Source organism: Dendropsophus ebraccatus, chromosome 1, assembly GCF_027789765.1.
Source record: "Dendropsophus ebraccatus isolate aDenEbr1 chromosome 1, aDenEbr1.pat, whole genome shotgun sequence".
Lineage (NCBI taxonomy): Eukaryota > Metazoa > Chordata > Amphibia > Anura > Hylidae > Dendropsophus > Dendropsophus ebraccatus.
The window spans coordinates 209,781,236-209,802,194 of NC_091454.1; the positions used below are offsets into that span (position 1 = coordinate 209,781,236).

General features: G+C 43.9%; 1 protein-coding gene across 2 annotated transcripts; it reads left to right on the plus strand.

The window, feature by feature from the left end:
- The first annotated feature begins 3,583 nt into the window (after window positions 1-3,583).
- LOC138768127 (hepatic lectin-like) lies at window positions 3,584-13,472 on the plus strand. 2 transcript variants are annotated; one of them, XM_069946214.1, is made up of 7 exons: window positions 3,584-3,747; window positions 5,170-5,280; window positions 5,656-5,715; window positions 7,334-7,381; window positions 8,408-8,550; window positions 9,243-9,364; window positions 10,165-11,417. In XM_069946214.1, exons 1-7 carry the CDS (start codon window positions 3,687-3,689, stop codon window positions 10,292-10,294), a joined length of 675 nt encoding a protein of 224 aa, XP_069802315.1. In that variant the 5' UTR covers window positions 3,584-3,686; the 3' UTR covers window positions 10,295-11,417. The 2 variants fall into 2 exon arrangements, with proteins under 2 accessions (XP_069802315.1, XP_069802305.1); XM_069946204.1 differs by lacking the exon at window positions 10,165-11,417 and adding an exon at window positions 13,198-13,472 and having other exon boundaries at window positions 3,587-3,747.
- Window positions 13,473-20,959: the final 7,487 nt, after the last annotated feature.

Consider the following 20,959-nt stretch of genomic DNA (forward strand, 5'->3'; position numbering starts at 1 on the left):
CTTTCCTTCTTTTCTTAAATGACCACTGTTATTTTGAAAACCTTTTGACATGTCGCTGCTGAGAGACCAATAATCAGGAGAAGGAGCATGTAAGTGCATTTCACTTCCTGACTTGCAGTGATATCAGCCCAATGGCTCCAGTATAAGTCTATGGGCTTGGCAGGGTGATGATCAGCTTGTCTGCTGTGTACAGTAGCACACAGTCATTCTGTCATCATGCTACAATTCCTACGTATTATATATATTTGGAGGGGAAGTACAGAGCAGGAATGATTAAGGAGGGCAGCCATTTTCCTTAAATTGGTTGTCCGGAATTTGGCCTTTTTTTAAATATTAGTGCACATAAAACTAACATGTTATTCTTTCCTGTCCGCGCTCCCTCCGTGTCCTCCTCGGGTGTTGCCGGTCCCCCCCCCATGACAGAACCACTACTTCAAACTCATCTTGGGAGTGGCAGCCTACTCAGCCAAACATTGACTGAGATGGGACAGCCCCGCGGTCAGTGATTGGTTAAGCGGGTTGTCACTTTAGAGATGAGTTGTTCTCGGAAGTAGAGACTATGCAGTCAGTGGGGGTCACCAGCGACACCAGAGGAGGACACAGAGGGAGTGTGAACAGGTATTTATTCGTCTAATCGCTGATCGTTATAAAAACCAAATTGTTGCTCCAAAATCGTTAAACGGTCGATTGGGTGAATTATCGCTTCGTGTAAACGCAGCATTAGACTATATAGTTTACAAATGTCCCAGAGTTATAACAGTGATTCCCGCTGTATGAAAGTCTGAGGCATCATAAGACTCTCCAGTCCAAGTCTGGAGAGCGATTTTAAACAGTTTTTTTATTTAAGGTTTAAAATTTTTAAAAGCCATCAAATAAAATAAAAGTTTTACAAGTTACATATCGTTGTAATCCTACTGATGTGAGGAACATAGAGAACATGTCAGTTTTACCATTGGGCGAACAGCATAAACACGAAAATCCCTGAAATGAAAACAAATTAAATGTTTTTTTTTCCAATTTCACAGCACAACTCAGGGCTCCAGATGGCGACCAAAATGGTCGCCAATACGACTGACATCTTGCAAATGGCGCACAGATTTATTAATCTGGGCGCCATTTGCGACTGGCCCCGGCGGCGCGCTGTCTCTTTAAGGACTTCCGCCTTCCGCACACTGCGCCGAATCACGTGGCGCCTCTGCAGCCGTCCGTCCAATGAATGACGGACGTGCTGGATGACGTGTGCGGGGACACGCTTCTCCAGTGACGTCATCCAGCACGTCAGTCATTCATTGGACGGACGGCCGCAGAGGCGCCACACTCCTCCAGCGCTTCTCTCCCGCCTCTCCTCAGCCGTCGCCGCGGTTCTTCAAGTTCACCCCAGCGGCACCAAGCTTAGATAGTGGGTGAGTACAACCGGAGGGACGGCAGGGGTGGCGGCCGGCCAGTAATGTGTGTGGGGGGACCGCGGCCTGGGCAGGGGATTGGTAGTGTGTCTGTTGTGATGGCGGCCAGGTGCGGTAGTCAGTGCGTGTGGGGTGCGGGGGGGGGGGGTATGTATAGACTGCACAGTACCACTTCCCTCAGTGTGTGTATATATAGACTGCACAGTACCACTTCCCTCAGTGTGTATGTATAGACTGCACAGTACCACTTCCCTCAGTGTGTGTATATATAGACTGCACAGTACCACTTCCCTCAGTGTGTATGTATAGACTGCACAGTACCACTTCCCTCAGTGTCTGTATGTATAGACTGCACAGTACCACTTCCCTCAGTGTCTGTATGTATATACACTGCACAGTACCACTTCCCTCAGTGTCTGTATGCATATACACTGCACAGTACCACTTCCCTCAGTGTCTATATGTATAGTCACAGTACCTCTTCCCTCAGTGTCTGTATATATAGACTGCACAGTACCACTTCCCTCAGTGTCTGTATGTATAGTCACAGTACCACTTCCCTCAGTGTCTGTATGTATAGACTGCACAGTACCACTTCCCTCAGTGTCTGTATGTATATACACTGCACAGTACCACTTCCCTCAGTGTCTGTATGTATATACACTGCACAGTACCACTTCCCTCAGTGTGTGTGTATGTATACACTGCACAGTACCACTTCCCATATACATTGCCACAGGGGCTATATGTCATCGGCTGCCGGGGGCTATATATATATATATATATATATATATATATATATATATATATAGTAGATCATTGCCGGTAAGATGGCAGCTGGCTGAGGGAACACACCGGCAGCAGGGGGGTATATGGTTGTCAAGTTGCAAGTTTCCATGTTGAACGTTTTCAAACTAAGAAAAGAAAGAATCTAAAGGAGGAGGATGCTGCCGTGGCCTCTGCACACAGTAAGTCCCATTTAACATAACATTAATTTTACATGTTTTAAAATGTTGGCGACCAAATATTCTATTTGGCGCCTAAATTTTTCAGATTAGGAGCCAATGGCTCCTAGGTAAATTTTTTAGTCTGGAGCCCTGCAACTTATTTTTTTTGCCGGTTTTGCTGCATATTTCATGGGACAATTAAGTCTGTCATTGCAAAGTACAATTGGCGTCGCAAAAATAAGGACTCGTGGGTCTGTTGGTGAAAAAATGCAAGTGCTATGGCCTTTTAAACATAAGGGTGGGTTGACACAACGGAATCCACGTGGAGAAGTTCTGGCGGATTCTGTCGCTCGTACCTGCTCGTGGCAGCGTGCATCTCCGCCTGTGCCAAAGACACCATTCTATGGCTGGGCCGATTACGCCGTCCGCCGAAAGAACTGACATGTCAATTCTTTCGGCGGAATTGGCCCAGCCATAGAATGGTGTCTATGGCACAGGCGGAGATGCGCACCTTTGCAAGTGGGTACAAGTGACGGAATCCACCGCAACTTATCCGTGCGGATTCCATTGTGTCAAGCCACCCCAAAGTGGAAAAAAGAAAAAGTGCAAAAAATCAAAAAATTGGCTTTGTCCTTAAAGGAGAGGTCCGGCGAAAATTTTTATTAAATTATTGTATTGCCCCGCAAAAGTTATACAAATCACCAATATACACATATTACGGGAAATGCTTATAAAGTGCTTTTTTCCCTGCACTTACTACTGCATCAAGGCTTCACTTCCTGGATAACATGGTGATGTCACTTCCTGGATAACATGGTGATGTCACTTCCTGGATAAAAAAGCACGTTATAAGCATTTCCCGTAATAAGTGTACATTGGTGATTTGTATAACTTTTGGGGGGCAATACAACACTTTAATAAAAATTTTCGCCGGATTTTAAGGGGTTAGACAATACTGAAAATGTGTTGTAGAATCATGTAAAAAATGTTACCTCAAGTAATACCAAATTTTCGGTGTATGCAGTTTCATCTCCCCAGTGTGTCCTTTTAACCTAATAATCGGGGTAATGTAGGTGGATGCTGGTTATGAGCAAATGCATTTCCTATATTGTGCACACGTGGGACCAACCACCCACACACAGTGGAGGAATCATTTACAACCAGCACCAATTCCAGAGAATTCAAGAGAAAGAGTCACAAGATGTATGATTATTAGACATGTCACCATTGGCTACAGCTATAAGAAAAACATGTTTACAGCCCAGGCACTTCCTTCCTGATTCAGCAAATTTGTTTAAAAAGCTATTTGATTATTGTCATCATTCAATTCCCGAACATGGACTCAGAGAGCGGCATCGAGCATGAGAGACTGGATGATTATGATGAAAGACAAGCAGGTAAGTTCTTTTACCACCTCTATATTTAGCATTTTAGGTATGTGCTGGTTTATATTTTATTAGCTTTTTATGTTCTTCCGCTTACTTGCATAGGTATCGTAGGTGATAATGGGCTGACATAGTACTGTAGTCTTCTGAGGTCAAGCTCAGTGTGAACGGGCCCTTAGCTAGTCACATGGACATTTCACTGACTTTTAGGGGGAGATTTATCAAACTGGTGTAAAGTAGAGCTGGCTCAGTTGCCCCTAGCAGCCAATCAGATTCCACTTTTCATTTCCCAAAGGATCTGTGAGGAATGAAAAGTGGAATTTGATTGGTTGCTAGGGGCAACTGAGCCAGTTTCACTTTACACCATGTTTGATAAATCTCCCCCTTAGTGCCTCACTGCAAAATAGAAGTGTTATATGAACTGTTCTCTACCTGTGCTAGGTATACTGTTCTGCCATCTACCTCTTCTGCATTGAAAGAATCTGTACTACAACTATTATACTGCTATCTTCTGGTACTGCATGAACTGTACTATTCTCTGCATGTACAGTAAGTTATGTACTGTAATATTAGTACTACATGTACTTTACTGCTCTATACCTGTACTACATGATCTCTATCCCTCCATTTTAGTGTATCATGTACTGTACTGAGTTCTACATGTGCTACGTATACTTTAACACCATCTACATTTACTACAAGTAGAGTACTGCCCTACATTTGAGTACATACTCTAAGTAGAACGAGTGGGGAGAGGGCCGTGTTGCCGCGCAGTCCGCTCCTCACTCTGTATCAGTGCCCCATGGACATGGCTCTGTGCCCCATGGACTCTCATTATGAGGCAGTCTTATCACGTGACACAGAGTCGGGAGAGGACCGCTACTATGGTCAGACTTCTCCTGGTTCGTTCTCACGATCAGTGCCTCTTTAAGAGTCTTGCGTCACACTGCTCCACAGGCCACAGTGAAGGAGGACACTGAGACAGTGACAGCTGCTGCTGATCAATGTCTCCCTCCAACACTGTGTGCCCCCCCCACCCCTAAGCTCACCTGTGGCCCCCCACACTGTGCAATGTCGCTGCCTCAACTCTGCTATGTCACTGCCTCAACTCTGCTATGTTGCTTCCTCAACTCTGCTATGCCGCTGCCTGCTACATCATGGACCAATCAGGCATAAGCATTGCATGATGGGAGATGTAGTTTTCTGGCCAGCGCCATGTTGGATATAGATCGGCTTTTTAAAAAACTTGTAACTATGAAACAAAAGCAGCTAGAACGACGGGAGATGGCTCAAAATACTCAGGGGGACTTGACGAGTAAGACCAGCTAGGGGGCATTTTTTTTTTTTTTTAGCTCTTGAGGGGAATACCCCTTTAAGTCACAGTATATTGGTAAAAAGTGGTATACATTATATTACAGTGTCTTCTCATTACAGGCAAAAAGACAATGTATTCTTACACACACAGAACTGAATGGATTCCCTTTGGGCTGCTGGCCTTATTGTTCATTCTCATCCTCACCCTCTTTATTATTGTATTCTCTGAAGGTAATGTTTTTCTTGCTGTTATTAAATGTCATTACTATGGTATTCCCTATGGTAATAAATCTAATAATAAAGTATGGTAATAAGCAGGGGCGTAGCTAGCATTCATGGGGCTCTATAGCAAGAAACTATACGGGGGCCCCAATGAATCCTATATGGGGCTGGAGGTGCAGTGCTTCCACAAGAGAAACCGGCAGTGGGAGCTGTGAGCCGTAGCTATCATGGAGGCAGACCCCATTTCGCCAGAAGGGGGGCCCTGTAGCAGTTGCGTGGTCTGCCTGCATGGTAGCTAAGCCACTAGTAATAAGATCTTTATGTATGTATATGTATGTATAACTTACCATTACCTCCATTTAATAATTTCACTTTTTTCAACAGGCAGTGCATCCAGTAAACAGCTGCTTACTTTAAGAGAAATGACCGACTTTAGGGTAAAAGGTAAGATAATGTAATGATCGGAGTACTCACATACCAATCAGCCACAACATTAAAACCACCGACAGGTGAATAAATACCATTTAAAGGGGTTGTACAGCGATTTTTTTTTCTTTCAAATCAACTGGTGTCAGAAAGTTATATAGATTTGTAATTTACTTCTATTTAAAAAATCTCCCATACTTATCAGCTTCTTTATGTCCTGCAAGAAATGTTGTTTTATTTACATTCACAAACAGTGCTCTCTGCTGGCACCTCTGTCCATGTCAGGAACTGTCCAGAGCAGTAGCAAATCCCCATAGAAAACCGTTACCACAATTTTATATCTATATAATATACCGAATGTTATTCCTGTTGTTTCTAAACGTTAACTATACTGTTGGCACTAAAGTCAGTGCTTATAGATTTTCTCTTTTGTAATTTGTTCTTAAAAAACCTAATAAAAACATTGAACCAGAAAACCTCTCCTGATCAGGACAGTTCCCGACATGGACAGAGGTGGCAGCAGAGAGCTCTGTGTCTGAATGTAAATAAAACAACAACACTTCTTGCAGGACATATAGTAGCTGATAAGTACTGGAAGACTTGAGGTTTTTAAATAGAAGTAAATTACAAATCTATATAACTTTCTGACACCAGTTGATTTGAAAGAACATTTTTTTCGCTGGACAACCCCTTTAAGAGATGTTATTTAGATATAAGGATCATACTGGCTGTACTATGCTTACTATAGGCTTACAGGTATAGCTTGAAGACACAGGGGTTCCAATACAAAATCTGTACAGGGGCCCACACTGCATTATGCACCATTTACAGTGCTACTACTTGTAGTATGGAGGACTTTGGGTCCTATTAGACACCAGGATTAAGGTTTAAAGCTTCTGATATGTCATAGCGACATGTGAGGAGTGTGTATCGGTGGGGGTCTGTGTGCCAAGAACCCCGTTGATTGCTAGAATGAAGGGGCAGACTGCCCCTTTATATCCCCTCAAAACTGCGGAACTAGCAGTCGTCTGAATTAGGGTGGGTTCACATTGCGGAATCCGCGCAGAAAAATTCCGTTGCTGTACGCGTTTCCATCGGCTCCATAGACACCATTCTATGGGCGGGCCGATTCCGCTATGCGCCAAAAGAATTGACATGTCAGTTCTTTCGGCAGAATGCGGAATCCGCCCGTGCATAGAATGGTGTCTATGGCACGGGTGGAGAGGCGCACGACCGCGAGCAGGTACGAGAAACCGAATCCACCAGAATTTATCCATGCGGATTCCGTAGTCTGAACCCACCCTTCTAACGGAAGCCTATGGAACTTCAGACCACTCTGTGTACTGGAAGTTTTATAGGCTCCTATTATACCACAGAGTACTCACATTAGCAGTTTAAAGTGCTGGTTTAGCACGTCCGCTCCTTCGTTCTGGTGAACAGCACCCGAATCCCCACTGATACATACTTCTGATATGTTTCTATGACATGTCAGTAGTTTATTTAAATGTGTTCTGCTTAACTGTAATTTTTCCACCACCTATAGTTACAACGCACCTACAGCCCATTAAATAATGTTTAGGTACTGCGAGAACTCTTGACAATAAATTCTTAACCATAGTATTTTTTTTCCCTGCAGTACATAACATGTCTACAGCTATGGAACAGCTACATGTGTCATTAAAGAGTAAGTGAAATTAAACTAGGAAACTATCTAACTTTAAGTAGCTACTCTGTAAAACAATGTCCAACCCACAGGACCCACAGAACCTGAAACACCCTACTTTCTACTAAAGAATAGTAAGGGTGCATTTACTTACTGGGCATTGCTACTGCTTGCAATCCTCAAAGGCAATCTGTCACCCTGGGCAGCCCCCCAAAACCCATCCCACCTTTGGACAGGCCCCACATATATGCCCGCTCCTGCGTGTCCCACTCCAGATGCCAGTCCCACCAGAGAGATTTGTCTGCCGGCTCATCTGTGTGCTAAATATGCAATTGAGTTGAGATGAGTCCGATGGCCATAGGAAATCACTGGAGCAGTAGATCTCCCTGTCTTATTAGGGGGTGGGCTGCCGACAAACCAATATTTTCGATTCAAAAGAATAATACCCCAAACCCCTTATGCTGCGTTACATGGAGCGATAATTCGCCCAATCGATCGTTTAACGATTTTGAAGCAACGATTTGGTTTTTATAATGATCAGCGTTTTGACGGAAAAAAATTGTTATTGTGATAGTTTTTAAGATCGCTTAAGCCCATCTTTCACATAGGGTGAATCTTTAAAAGACTGTTTACACAAAGCGATCTGCAAATTTTTAGCGAATGACCAACGACGATTTGAGAACATGCTGAAAGACCAAAATGAACGATTTCTCGCTCGTCGCTTGATCGTTTGCTATGTTTACACGGAACGATTATCGCTCAAATATGATCGTTATCGCGAAAATTCGAACGATAATCATTCCGTGTAAACGCAGCATAACACTATATCACTGATTGGCGGAGTGTTTCAGGAGAAGAACATCAACCTAATGGGTTGGCTGTGCAGTGTAGGATTGGACAGGTCCTCCAGATACTCTTTCTAGCCACTCCCTACTCTGATTAAGAGATGGGGATCGTAAACAATTGACTACTTCTATTTACCCAGAATTCCACTGAAGTCATCACAAAATCCTCTAGCAACTAAAACTTGTGTTATGTTCATTTCAGAGAAGACTTGTGAGGTGGGATGGAAGCAGTTCGATGACAGTTGTTATTCCCTTACATCAGCTAAAACGTCTTGGCCAAAAGCCAGAAGTTCATGCCTTAGTAAAGGGGCAGACCTGGCAGTAATCACCAGTGAGCGGGAGCAAGTGAGTACAAGATGGCTGTGTCTCCACATGTGTAATCCAAGCAATATCACACAGAAGGGATGGGGGCGGGGAAATAGAGGATTCAGATCACATTCCGAATGCATATGTTGATACACAACCTTACGTGGAATAGTAAAAGGCCATCTTATCCATTGACAACCCTCTCAATGTTTATAGCTCACATTTCACATATAAGGTCAGTTTTATCATTGTCTATTTATTTCTATTTTCTGTCACAGGGATCAGCAATAAATGATTTAATCTATAAAAATAATATTAAGGCTATGTTCACACAAGTATGTTTCGTATATATCACGGCCATTGTTGCACTTTGTGATTTATACAAAACACTTTCTATTGTAATGAATGGAATCCCGACCGGAGTGTATACACATAGTATACGCTCCGTCCGGGATTCCATCTGGCCGCAAGAAAGACTGACATGTCAGTTTTCTGCGGCCGCTATTAATTTAATTGAGGCCGCAGAGAACCTGTCAGTTCCAGGGGCCAGACTCCCACCAATGTGACATTAGTGTCCTATCAAAAGCCAGGGAATGAAGCTGCTCGCTTCCCCGAGCTACATCTAGCAATATCAGCACAGTGACTCTGACTTTTTTGCCCATGGTTGGCCCTAAACCTTGATGGTCTGGAACTGGTGTTTACTTTGTTCTAAGCTGTTTTCTCTTTTTCAGATTTTCCTGGTGTCTTTTTCTGCTGCTTCCACTCATAAATGGTGCTGGATTGGACTCCATGATATGGATGAAGAAGGAAGCTTCGTATGGGTCGATGGAACAGATTTTGAAACATCTTACAAGTGAGTTTTCCAGGAATATTTAACTGTACAGAGGAATTGTCAGTCTTTCAACTACATTGTAGACTTTCACATTCTGACACCTTATTTAAAGGGAAATTCCATGAAGGAAGCAGAGTCTTTAGTATTCTAGATGGATCCTTCTCACTTACTATGTCAGACATACAGGGTCTTTAGGGTTTCCAGAATAACTACAGTACTCTGTTGGTGTGCTGTACTAATAGAGTCCATACACACAACAAGACAACATTCATGGAATTATATGGTCATATACAAAGCGGACCGCCATTTGTTTTTTTTAATGCATTTTTTCAGCCATTTTTGATCCATAAAACAGCCGTTATACAGCTCAATAACAGGCCAAAATACGTCGAAAGTCATATTACAGCTACATGTCATAAGGAACCTACAGAGATACAAGAGGTCCTACTTCATCTTTGTATGGCTCCAATTTTATGAAGAGGCATGTGTTTTTTTTCTTGTAGGATGTCATATAAATAAAACATATTGCCCTGTTCCATCACACACCATATTACAGTGTTCTGTATAACATTGTTATATAGGTTGCTGGTATAAATTTGCCCAGGCATATCTTTAAAGAGGTTATCCAGCGCTACAAAAACATGGCCACTTTTCCCCCTACTGTTGTCTCCAGTTCAGGTGCGGTTTGCAATTAAGCTTCATTTACTTCAATGGAACTGAGTTTTAAAACCCCACCCAATCTGGAGACAACAGTAGGGGGAAAGTGGCCATGTTTTTGTAGCGCTGGATAACCCCTTTAATAATGCTCAGTTTCTTTTCAGGCATTGGAAAAAAGGAGAGCCAGATAATTATAAAAATGAAGATTGTGGCCACCTGTGGACCTTTGGAGAGTGGAATGATGCTCCCTGTAAACAGGAGAATGGTTATGGGCTTTGTGAAAAAAAGCTCTGAGCTCATCCTATCTTGAATCCAATGTAGAACACTTTATAAATGAATGATGCCCACTGTGTTATGTATCCCTGCAGGGTCTATGTCTTACCTGTTTATATTTTACATTAATAAGAAGCTCTTAAGGGGCCTTTTCTATTACTTAAATTTTTTGTAAGAAATGGCTGAATATAGTGTTCTTGCTTGGATTGTTGTAGTTTGGTATGGCCATTGGGCATTGTTAAAGGGGTTATCCAGCGCTACAAAAACATGGCCATGGCCAAAAACATGTGGTTTGCAGTTAAGCTCCATTTACTTCAAAGGAACTGAGTTTCAAACCCCACCCAATCTGGAGACAAGAGTGGTGCAAAAGTGGCCATGTCCTTGTAGCATTGGATAACCCCTTTAAAGGGGAACTATCATCAGGTTAGAAGTATCTAACCTGCTCATAGCTCCCTATAGGGCAAGGGGTGCTGAGGATGAAGGTAAATTTCTTTCCATATGCAAATATGTTGTTTTGGTGCATTGTGAGCGGGACTACTGCCCCTGTGTACCCATATCCCGTGGCCGCACTGCCTCTCACCTGTACCACTCCGCTGGTATTCATTAGAAGGGACAGGCCAGCCAGGGTCAGATCAGTCACCGGGATTTCCGCCCCCAGTACAATATTTTTGCCTATGGATTAAACTCCTTATAGAAACGTACCTCAATCCTCCCTGCCTCATGCCCTATAAGAAGCTATCAGCAGGTTAGATACTTCTAACCAGCTGATACTTTTACTTTAAAAGGGTTTAATTTGTGTTCACAAATTTGGAGTTTTGTTGTTTCTTTGTTTACACAATTAGAGCCTAATTGATTATGCGGACTCCATTTGTCTACATTGACTGCCTGGGCTATGCCATGTGACTAGTATTACCAGGCTTTATTATGTGATCAGTATTACCAGGCTTCATCACAGGTGTTTTTGATGGGAGCAACGGAGCAGAGGCATAGCCCTAGCATAGTGCAGCTTGACTTATGCTGCGTTTACACAGACAGATTTATCTGATAGATTTTGGAAGCCAAAACCAGGAACGGACTATAAACAGGGAACAGATCATAAAGGAATGACTGAGATTTCTCCTCTTTCCAAATCCATTCCTGGCTTTGGCTTCCAAAATCTGTCAGATAAATCTTTCTGTGTAAACGCCCCATAAGTTGAATCAGGCTGCACTAGGCTGGTTTGTCATTAGGGGAAAGGGTTAACTGGTCAGGGTGGAGGAGAGAGAGTCACGTGGAAGGAGGAGTTAAGGGGGGTATAAAGGCTGAGGCGAGCGGAAATACGTCATTGCCTGCCAAGTCAGGAAAGGGAAAGTCCCACCCTCCCTTATTTGGTATTAGGTTGTTTATGGTGGTCAGGGGTTGGCGGGGTAAAAGGGGGCCCCTTGGATGCAAATTGAAGGTACATGAGTGGGAGACATGCATCCAACTGGATTTATGGTGGGACGTGTTGGGCAATAAGCCCACAGGGGAATTGGCGCCTTTGGGTGGGTGAGTGCAGCTGAGGGCAGAGGAGTCAGAATGAAGTAAAATGGGGTCTCTAAGGGGACCTTCTACTCCAGGTCAAACTCAGGTCCTTACACTGTGTGCTGTTATGCTGATTTTATATGTTTATGCACAAATTTCTGGGTATGTTATTCATGATATGTTTTATTGAAAATAATGTTGGTATTAATAAATATGGCCAACATGGCCTTTTTCCAATATGCTGGTTGTGTTTTTACTGGGTACAAGGGGTAGTGTTGGGAATTGGGGATGAGCCCCTGGTGGGGGGTTCAGGTATTGGTAAGTTATGGTGGTACTTAGGGTAGCCAAGTATACAGTACTGCAGTCATGTCATAAATGATCTGATGTAACCTGGTAATGCTGATTACATGGCAAGGCCCAGACATTCAATGTAGACAAAATTGTAGAGAACACTTAATTAATGTGTATATGACTTACATTGCCCTTACAGACACATTGGGACCCCTCCCCCATGAAAAAGTCAACTACAATACCTTATATAACATTCAGTCACACTGCTCCCAAAACAACCACCCAGCTATACTGCAACTCATAGCCATGATGCCTTGTGCATTATTCCCAATTGGGTAATCAACCAATAAAAATGCTATTACACTGCATGAGGAAGCTCCAGCTAGGAAGGCTATGAGGATGCATATTCAGCTTGGAGAGGGGTCACCTGACCAGTTGACCAATGGCCACATGATGCTGGAACAACATCACGCAGCTATTATTCACTGCATTTGACTGTGTTTTCGCTCACATAAGAGATGAGTAAACTTACAGTAGTTTTGGTCGAACCCAAACCTGATGGATCTGCGGTTTAAACCCAATGCAGGAAGCAGCCAACACCCACCATTAATGACCAACAGCAATTATTTTGATACTTTTACCCCTTAAATGCCACAATCTCTAGCAGTCTCAGCATTTAACCCCTTTCCACAGATGGGCGTACTGGCACATCCAAATTTGCATACCGTTTCGGCAGATGGACGTGCCGGCTCGTCACAGGGATGACAGGGGCGCTAGAGCTGCACCTGTGTCATGCGCGGGGGGGGGGGGCCCGGCTGTCAGTGATCACTGACAGCCGGGCACCGGCCGCAACTGCCGGATCTCGGCAGTTAACCGGATGTGATCAGCTTTGCTTATTACAGGCATATTGCCTTGCAGTTCTGATCAGCACTGCAATGCAATATGCCTGTAATAAGGCAAGTCCCCGTGGTGGTTGCCAAACTCGAACACTTTGACAGATCAGCTCAAAACTATACAAGAGGTCCTACTTCATCTTCGTATGGCTCCAATTTTATGAAGAGGCATGTTATATAGGTTGCTGATATAAATTTGCCCAGCCATATCTTTAATAATCCTCTATTTCTTTTCAGGCAATGGAAAAAAGGAGAGCCAGATAATTATGAAGATGAAGATTGTGGCCACTTGTGGACCTTTGGAGAGTGGAATGATGCTCCCTGTGAACAGGAGAATGGTTATGGGCTTTGTGAGAAAAAGCTCTGAGCTCATCCTATCTTGAATCCAATATAGATCACTTTATAAATAAATGATGCCAACTCTGTTATGTATCCCAGCAGCAAAAGAGAAGAAGGGGGGAAAGGCGCTTCCTAGTGCAATATTGTAGTAAATAAATTAACAAACGTGCAGAGATGCTCTCTCGATGCACTCACCTTATTGTGTTGTGCGAATTATAGGCACAACACTATCTCAAGCATAAGTCCAATACCGCAGCTCAGCACAGGATCATCCACACAGCGTGTGGAGTAAGGTACACAAAACAGACCGGATCCTTAAAGGACTTTAGGATCCAACAGCGATCTTCTAGGCTATGTTCACACTGCGTATGAATCCGTCCGTAGATCGTATGCCGCCGTACATGTATCGGCAGAAACTACGGGCATGGGAAAAATAGATATGCGCCGGATGCGTACGAACCGCGAACATACGCCCGTAGTTCAGTTATGCTTCCCTAGCTTGATTCGAAGCGATCTGAGGCAGGTCATTTACTTGGAAATCTTCGCCCAGCCCCGTAAACCACACAGAACCTTTTGGATCGAAAAATCAAGTTCAATTTGGCTGAAATAAGTACTTCGTACGGGACCGCATGGAAATCCACGGCCGTGAGTTTCAACATTTCCGTCCTCAAACAATGGTCTTGTTCATTTTTCACGGCGCCGTATACGATCCGGCCATAAGCTCATACGTAGTGTGCACTGTGCGGGCGTATATCGTATACTTTCAAGTGAACGCATCAACCTCAAAACTACGGGCGTATATTCGCGGTTCGCACTACGGTCGGATTCATACGCAGTGTGAACATAGCCCTAAAGTGCGAAGCGCAGGTATAAAAACTAGGATAGGGTAGTTAGTGGTATAATACTGCTTTAAGGATCCGGTCTGTTTCATGTATCCTTGCAGGGTCTATGTCTTACTTGTTTATATTTTACATTAATAAGAAGCTCTTAGGGTATATTCACACGGGCGGGCTCGCAGCGAGATTCTCGCTGCGAGCCCGGCAGGTCCTGTCAGTTCCCATAAACTACATACTTGCTGCGGTCTAAACGACCGCAGCGAGTTTGTAATTATACCGCGCTTAACCCCTTCTACTCCCGCCGGCTCCCCCGCTGTAAGCAGCATACATTACCTGTCCTCGCTGCACGGGTCCGGCGTCCTGCTCTCCCGTCCGGCCAATTAGTGTGTAGCCCAGTCGCAGCCACTGATTGGCCGGGCGGGAGAGCAGGACGCCGGACCCGTGCAGCGAGGACAGGTAATGTATGCTGCTTACAGCGGGGGAGCCGGCAGGAGTAGAAGGGGTTAAGCGCGGTATAATTACATACTCGCTGCGGTCGTTTAGACCGCAGCAAGTATGTAGTGTATGGGAACTGACAGGACCTGCCGGGCTCGCAGCGAGAATCTCGCTGCGAGCCCGCCCGTGTGAATATACCCTTAAAGGGATTTTTCTATTAGTTAAATTTGCTTTTGTTAAAAAAAACAAAAACAAAGAAATGGCTGAATATAGTGTTATTGCTTGGATTGTTCTAGTTTGGTCTGGTCATTGGGCATTGTTAGGCCCTGTTCACACTATGGAATCGGCGCCAAGATTCCGTGCGGAACTCCTCCACGCGGACTCGATGACTGCTGCCTTCTTTCAGTTACAATGGGAGAGCGCGCGCCTCTGTTCTCCGGGCCTCTCTGCTCAAAGAATTGAAATGTCAATTAAAGGGGTAGTGCGGCGTTTCAAAATTATTCACTAAATAACACACATTACAAAGTTATACAACTTTGTAATGTATGTTATGTTAGTGAATGGCCCCCTTCCCCGTGTCCCACCACCCCCACCCGTGTACCCGGAAGTGTGATGCACTATACTCACCTGATTCGTGTCGACCCCAGCTGCCATCTTGGGACAATGATGTAATCTTCGGGAGGCCGGCCGGAGCGCTTCAGCCGTCCCTCATGCTGGCCCCCCTCTGCCGCGTCATCAGCTGCTCAGCCGCGATTGGCTGAGCATAACTATGCTAAGCCAATCACGGCTGAGCAGCTGATGACGCGTCCCTGATGCCGGCCTCCCGAAGATTACATCATTGTCCCAAGATGGCGGCCGGGGTCGACACGAATCAGGTAAGTATAGTGCATCACACTTCCGGGTCTGGCGTGGGTGGGTGGGTGGTGGGGGACACGGAGAAGGGGGCCATTCACTAAAATAACATACATTACAGAGTTGTATAACTTTGTAATGTGTGTTATTAAGTGAATAATTTTGAAATGCCGCACTACCCCTTTAAAGGGGAACTATCATCAGGTTAGAAGTATCTAACTCCCTATAGGGCAAGGGGTGCTGAGGATGAAGGTAAATTTCTTTCTATACGCAAATATGTTGTTTTGGTGCATTGGGGGCGGGACTACTGCCCCAGTGTACCCATATCCCATGTTCGCACTGCCTCTCACCTGTGCCACTTTGCTGATAATCACTCGAAGGAACAGGCCAGCTAGGGTCAGATCATTCACCGGCAGTTCCGCCCCCAGTGCACCAAAATAATATTTTTGCATATGGATTAAACTCCTTATAGAAACTTACCGTAATCCTCAGTGCCCCGTGCCCTATAGGGAGCTATCAGCGGCTAGATACTTTTCTGAACGCACCCTAAAGGGGTTTCAGTTTGTGTTGACAAATTTGGAGTTTTATTGTTTATTTGTTTACACTATAAGAGCCTAATTCATTATGCAGACTCAATTTGTCTACATTGACTTCCTGGGCTATGCCATGTGACTAGTATTACCAGGCTTCATCATGTGATCAGTATTACCAGGCTTCATCAGAGGGGTTTTTCTTGTCATAAATGATCTGATGTAGCCTGGTAATACTGATCACATGGCAAGGCCCAGACAGTCAATGTAGACAAAATTGCAGAGAACACATTTTACTATTAATTAGCCTCTAATTATGTAAACGGGGAGACGAAACAAAACTGCAAATGTGGGAACACAGCCTATAACTCTCCCTATTGAATATATATGTATATGACTTATATTTCCCTTACAGCCACATTGGGACCCCTCCCCCATGAAAAAGTCAACTACAATACCTTATATAACATTTAGTCACACTGCTCCCAAAACAGCCACCAGCTATACTGCAACTCATAGACATGATGCCTTGTGCATTATTCCCAATTGGGTAATCAATCAATAAAAATGCTATTACACTGCATAAGGGTCCATTTACACAGAAAGATTATCTGACAGATTATCTGCCAAAGATTTGAAGCCAAAGCCAGAAACAGACTATAAACAGAGGACAGGTCATAAAGTAAAACCTGAGATTTCTCCTCTTTTCAAATCCATTCCTGGTTTTGGCTTTAAATCTTTGGCAGATATTCTGTCAAATAATCTTTCTGTGTAAATGGAAGAGCCCTTTTACACAGAAAGATTATCTGACAGATTATCTGCCAAAGATTTGAAGCCAAAGCCAGGACTGGATTTGAAAAGAGGAGAAATCCCAGGATTTCATGTATGACCTCATCTCTGTTTATAGTATGTTCCTGGTTTTGGCTTCAAATCTTTGGCAGATAATCTGTCAGATAATCTTTCTCTGTGAAAGGGCCCTAAGGGAGCTCCAGCTAGGAAGGCTATGAGGATGCATATTCAGTTTGGAGAGGGGTCACCTGACCAATTGACCAATGGCCACATGATGCTGGAACTAGGGAACCCTGGGGGCCCAGAGGGCTGATGCCCCCAGCTCCTCCCCCCCCCCCCAGTGTGAGTAAGTAGAGTAAACTTATATCACATTTCCATAGAAGCTAAGTATACAGGGATGTCACTCACTATATGCACAGTATACAGGGATGTCACTCACTATATGCACAGTATACAGGGATGTCACTCACTATATGCACAGTATACAGGGATGTCACTCACTATATGCACAGTATACAGGGATGTCACTCACTATATGCACAGTATACAGGGATGTCACTCACTATATGCACAGTATACAGGGATGCCCCTCACTATATGCACAGTATACGGGGATGTCACTCACTATATGCACAGTATACGGGGATGTCACTCACTATATGCACAGTATACAGGGATGTCACTCACTATATGCACAGTATACAGGGATGTCACTCACTATATGCACAGTATACAGGGATGTCACTCACTATATGCACAGTATACAGGGATGTCACTCACTATATGCACAGTATACAGGGATGTCACTCACTATATGCACAGTATACAGGGATATCACTCACTATATGCACAGTATACAGGGATGTCACTCACTATATGTACAGTATACAGGGATGCCACTCACTATATGCACAGTATACAGGGATGTCACTCACTATATGTACAGTATACAGGGATGTCACTCACTATATGCACAGTGTACAGGGATGTCACTCAGTATATGCACAGTATACAGGGATGTCACTCACTATATGCACAGTATACAGGGATGTCACTCAGTATATGCACAGTATACAGGGATGTCACTCAGTATATGCACAGTATACAGGGATGTCACTCACTATATGCACAGTATACAGGGATGTCACTCACTATATGCACAGTATACAGGGATGTCACAGTATAAGCACAGTATACGGGGATGTCACTCACTATATGCACAGTATACGGGGATGTCACTCACTATATGCACAGTATACAGGGATGCCACTCACTATATGCACAGTATACAAGGATGTCACTCACTATATGCACAGTATACGGGGATGTCACTCACTATATGCACAGTATACAGGGATGTCACTCACTATATGCACAGTATACAGGGATGTCACTCACTATATGCACAGTATACAGGGATGTCACTCACTATATGCACAGTATACAGGGATGTCACTCACTATATGCACAGTATACAGGGATGTCACTCAGTATATGCACAGTATACCGGGATATCACTCAGTATATGCACAGTATACAGGGATGTCACTCAGTATATGCACAGTATACAGGGATGTCACTCAGTATATGCACAGTGTACAGGGATGTCACTCACTATATGCACAGTATACAGGGATGTCACTCACTATATGCACAGTATACAGGGATGTCACTCAGTATATGCACAGTATACCGGGATATCACTCAGTATATGCACAGTGTACAGGGATGTCACTCACTATATGCACAGTATACAGGGATGTCACTCACTATATGCACAGTATACAGGGATGCCACTCAGTATATGCACAGTATACAGGGATGTCACTCAGTATATGCACAGTGTACAGGGATGTCACTCACTATATGCACAGTGTACAGGGATGTCACTCACTATATGCACAGTATACAGGGATGTCACTCAGTATATGCACAGTGTACAGGGATGTCACTCACTATATGCACAGTGTACAGGGATGTCACACACTATATGCACAGTGTACAGGGATGTCACTCACTATATGCACAGTATACAGGGATGTCACTCACTATATGCACAGTGTACAGGGATGTCACTCAGTATATGCACAGTATACCGGGATGTCACTCACTATATGCACAGTATCCAGGGATGTCACTCACTATATGCACAGTATACAGGGATGTCACTCACTATATGCACAGTGTACAGGGATGTCACTCACTATATGCACAGTGTACCGGGATGTCACTCACTATATGCACAGTATACAGGGATGTCACTCACTATATGCACAGTGTACAGGGATGTCACTCACTATATGCACAGTGTACAGGGATGTCACTCAGTATATGCACAGTATACAGGGATGTCACTCAGTATATGCACAGTATACAGGGATGTCACTCAGTATATGCACAGTATACAGGGATGTCACTCAGTATATGCACAGTGTACAGGGATGTCACTCAGTATATGCACAGTGTACAGGGATGTCACTCAGTATATGCACAGTATACAGGGATGTCACTCACTATATGCACAGTGTACAGGGATGTCACTCAGTATATGCACAGTGTACAGGGATGTCACTCACTATATGCACAGTATACAGGGATGTCACTCACTATATGCACAGTATACAGTGATGTCACTCACTATATGCACAGTATACAGGGATGTCACTCACTATATGCACAGTGTACAGGGATGTCACTCAGTATATGCACAGTATACAGGGATGTCACTCACTATATGCACAGTGTACAGGGATGTCACTCACTATATGCACAGTGTACAGGGATGTCACTCACTATATGCACAGTGTACAGGGATGTCACTCAGTATATGCACAGTGTACAGGGATGTCACTCACTATATGCACAGTATACAGGGATGTCACTCACTATATGCACAGTATACAGTGATGTCACTCACTATATGCACAGTATACAGGGATGTCACTCACTATATGCACAGTGTACAGGGATGTCACTCAGTATATGCACAGTATACAGGGATGTCACTCACTATATGCACAGTGTACAGGGATGTCACTCACTATATGCACAGTGTACAGGGATGTCACTCACTATATGCAGTGTACAGGGATGTCACTCAGTATATGCACAGTATACAGGGATGTCACTCAGTATATGCACAGTATACAGGGATGTCACTCACTATATGCACAGTATACAGGGATGTCACTCAGTATATGCACAGTATACAGGGATGTCACTCAGTATATGCACAGTATACAGGGATGTCACTCAGTATATGCACAGTATACAGGGATGTCACTCAGTATATGCACAGTATACAGGGATGTCACTCAGTATATGCACAGTGTACAGGGATGTCACTCACTATATGCACAGTGTACAGTGATGTCACTCAGTATATGCACAGTATACAGGGATGTCACTCACTATATGCACAGTGTACAGGGATGTCACTCAGTATATGCACAGTGTACAGGGATGTCACTCACTATATGCACAGTATACAGGGATGTCACTCACTATATGCACAGTATACAGTGATGTCACTCACTATATGCACAGTATACAGGGATGTCACTCACTATATGCACAGTGTACAGGGATGTCACTCTGTATATGCACAGTATACAGGGATGTCACTCACTATATGCACAGTGTACAGGGATGTCACTCACTATATGCACAGTGTACAGGGATGTCACTCACTATATGCAGTGTACAGGGATGTCACTCAGTATATGCACAGTATACAGGGATGTCACTCAGTATATGCACAGTATACAGGGATGTCACTCACTATATGCACAGTATACAGGGATGTCACTCACTATATGCACAGTGTACAGGGATGTCACTCACTATATGCAGTGTACAGGGATGTCACTCAGTATATGCACAGTATACAGGGATGTCACTCAGTATATGCACAGTATACAGGGATGTCACTCAGTATATGCACAGTATACAGGGATGTCACTCACTATATGCACAGTGTACAGGGATGTCACTCAGTATATGCACAGTATACAGGGATGTCACTCACTATATGCACAGTGTACAGGGATGTCACTCACTATATGCAGTGTACAGGGATGTCACTCACTATATGCACAGTATACAGGGATGTCACTCACTATATGCACAGTATACAGGGATGTCACTCAGTATATGCACAGTATACAGGGATGTCACTCAGTATATGCACAGTATACAGGGATGTCACTCACTATATGC

Excerpts from the sequence above, each read along its gene's own strand:
- LOC138768127 (XM_069946214.1), top strand. The coding sequence starts at position 3,687 with ATGGACTCAGAGAGCGGCATCGAGCATGAGAGACTGGATGATTATGAT. Across the intron at positions 3,748-5,169 it reads TTATGATGAAAGACAAGCAG|GCAAAAAGACAATGTATTCT; the intron begins GTAAGTTCTTTT and ends TTCTCATTACAG. Across the intron at positions 9,365-10,164 it reads GATTTTGAAACATCTTACAA|GCATTGGAAAAAAGGAGAGC; the intron begins GTGAGTTTTCCA and ends GTTTCTTTTCAG.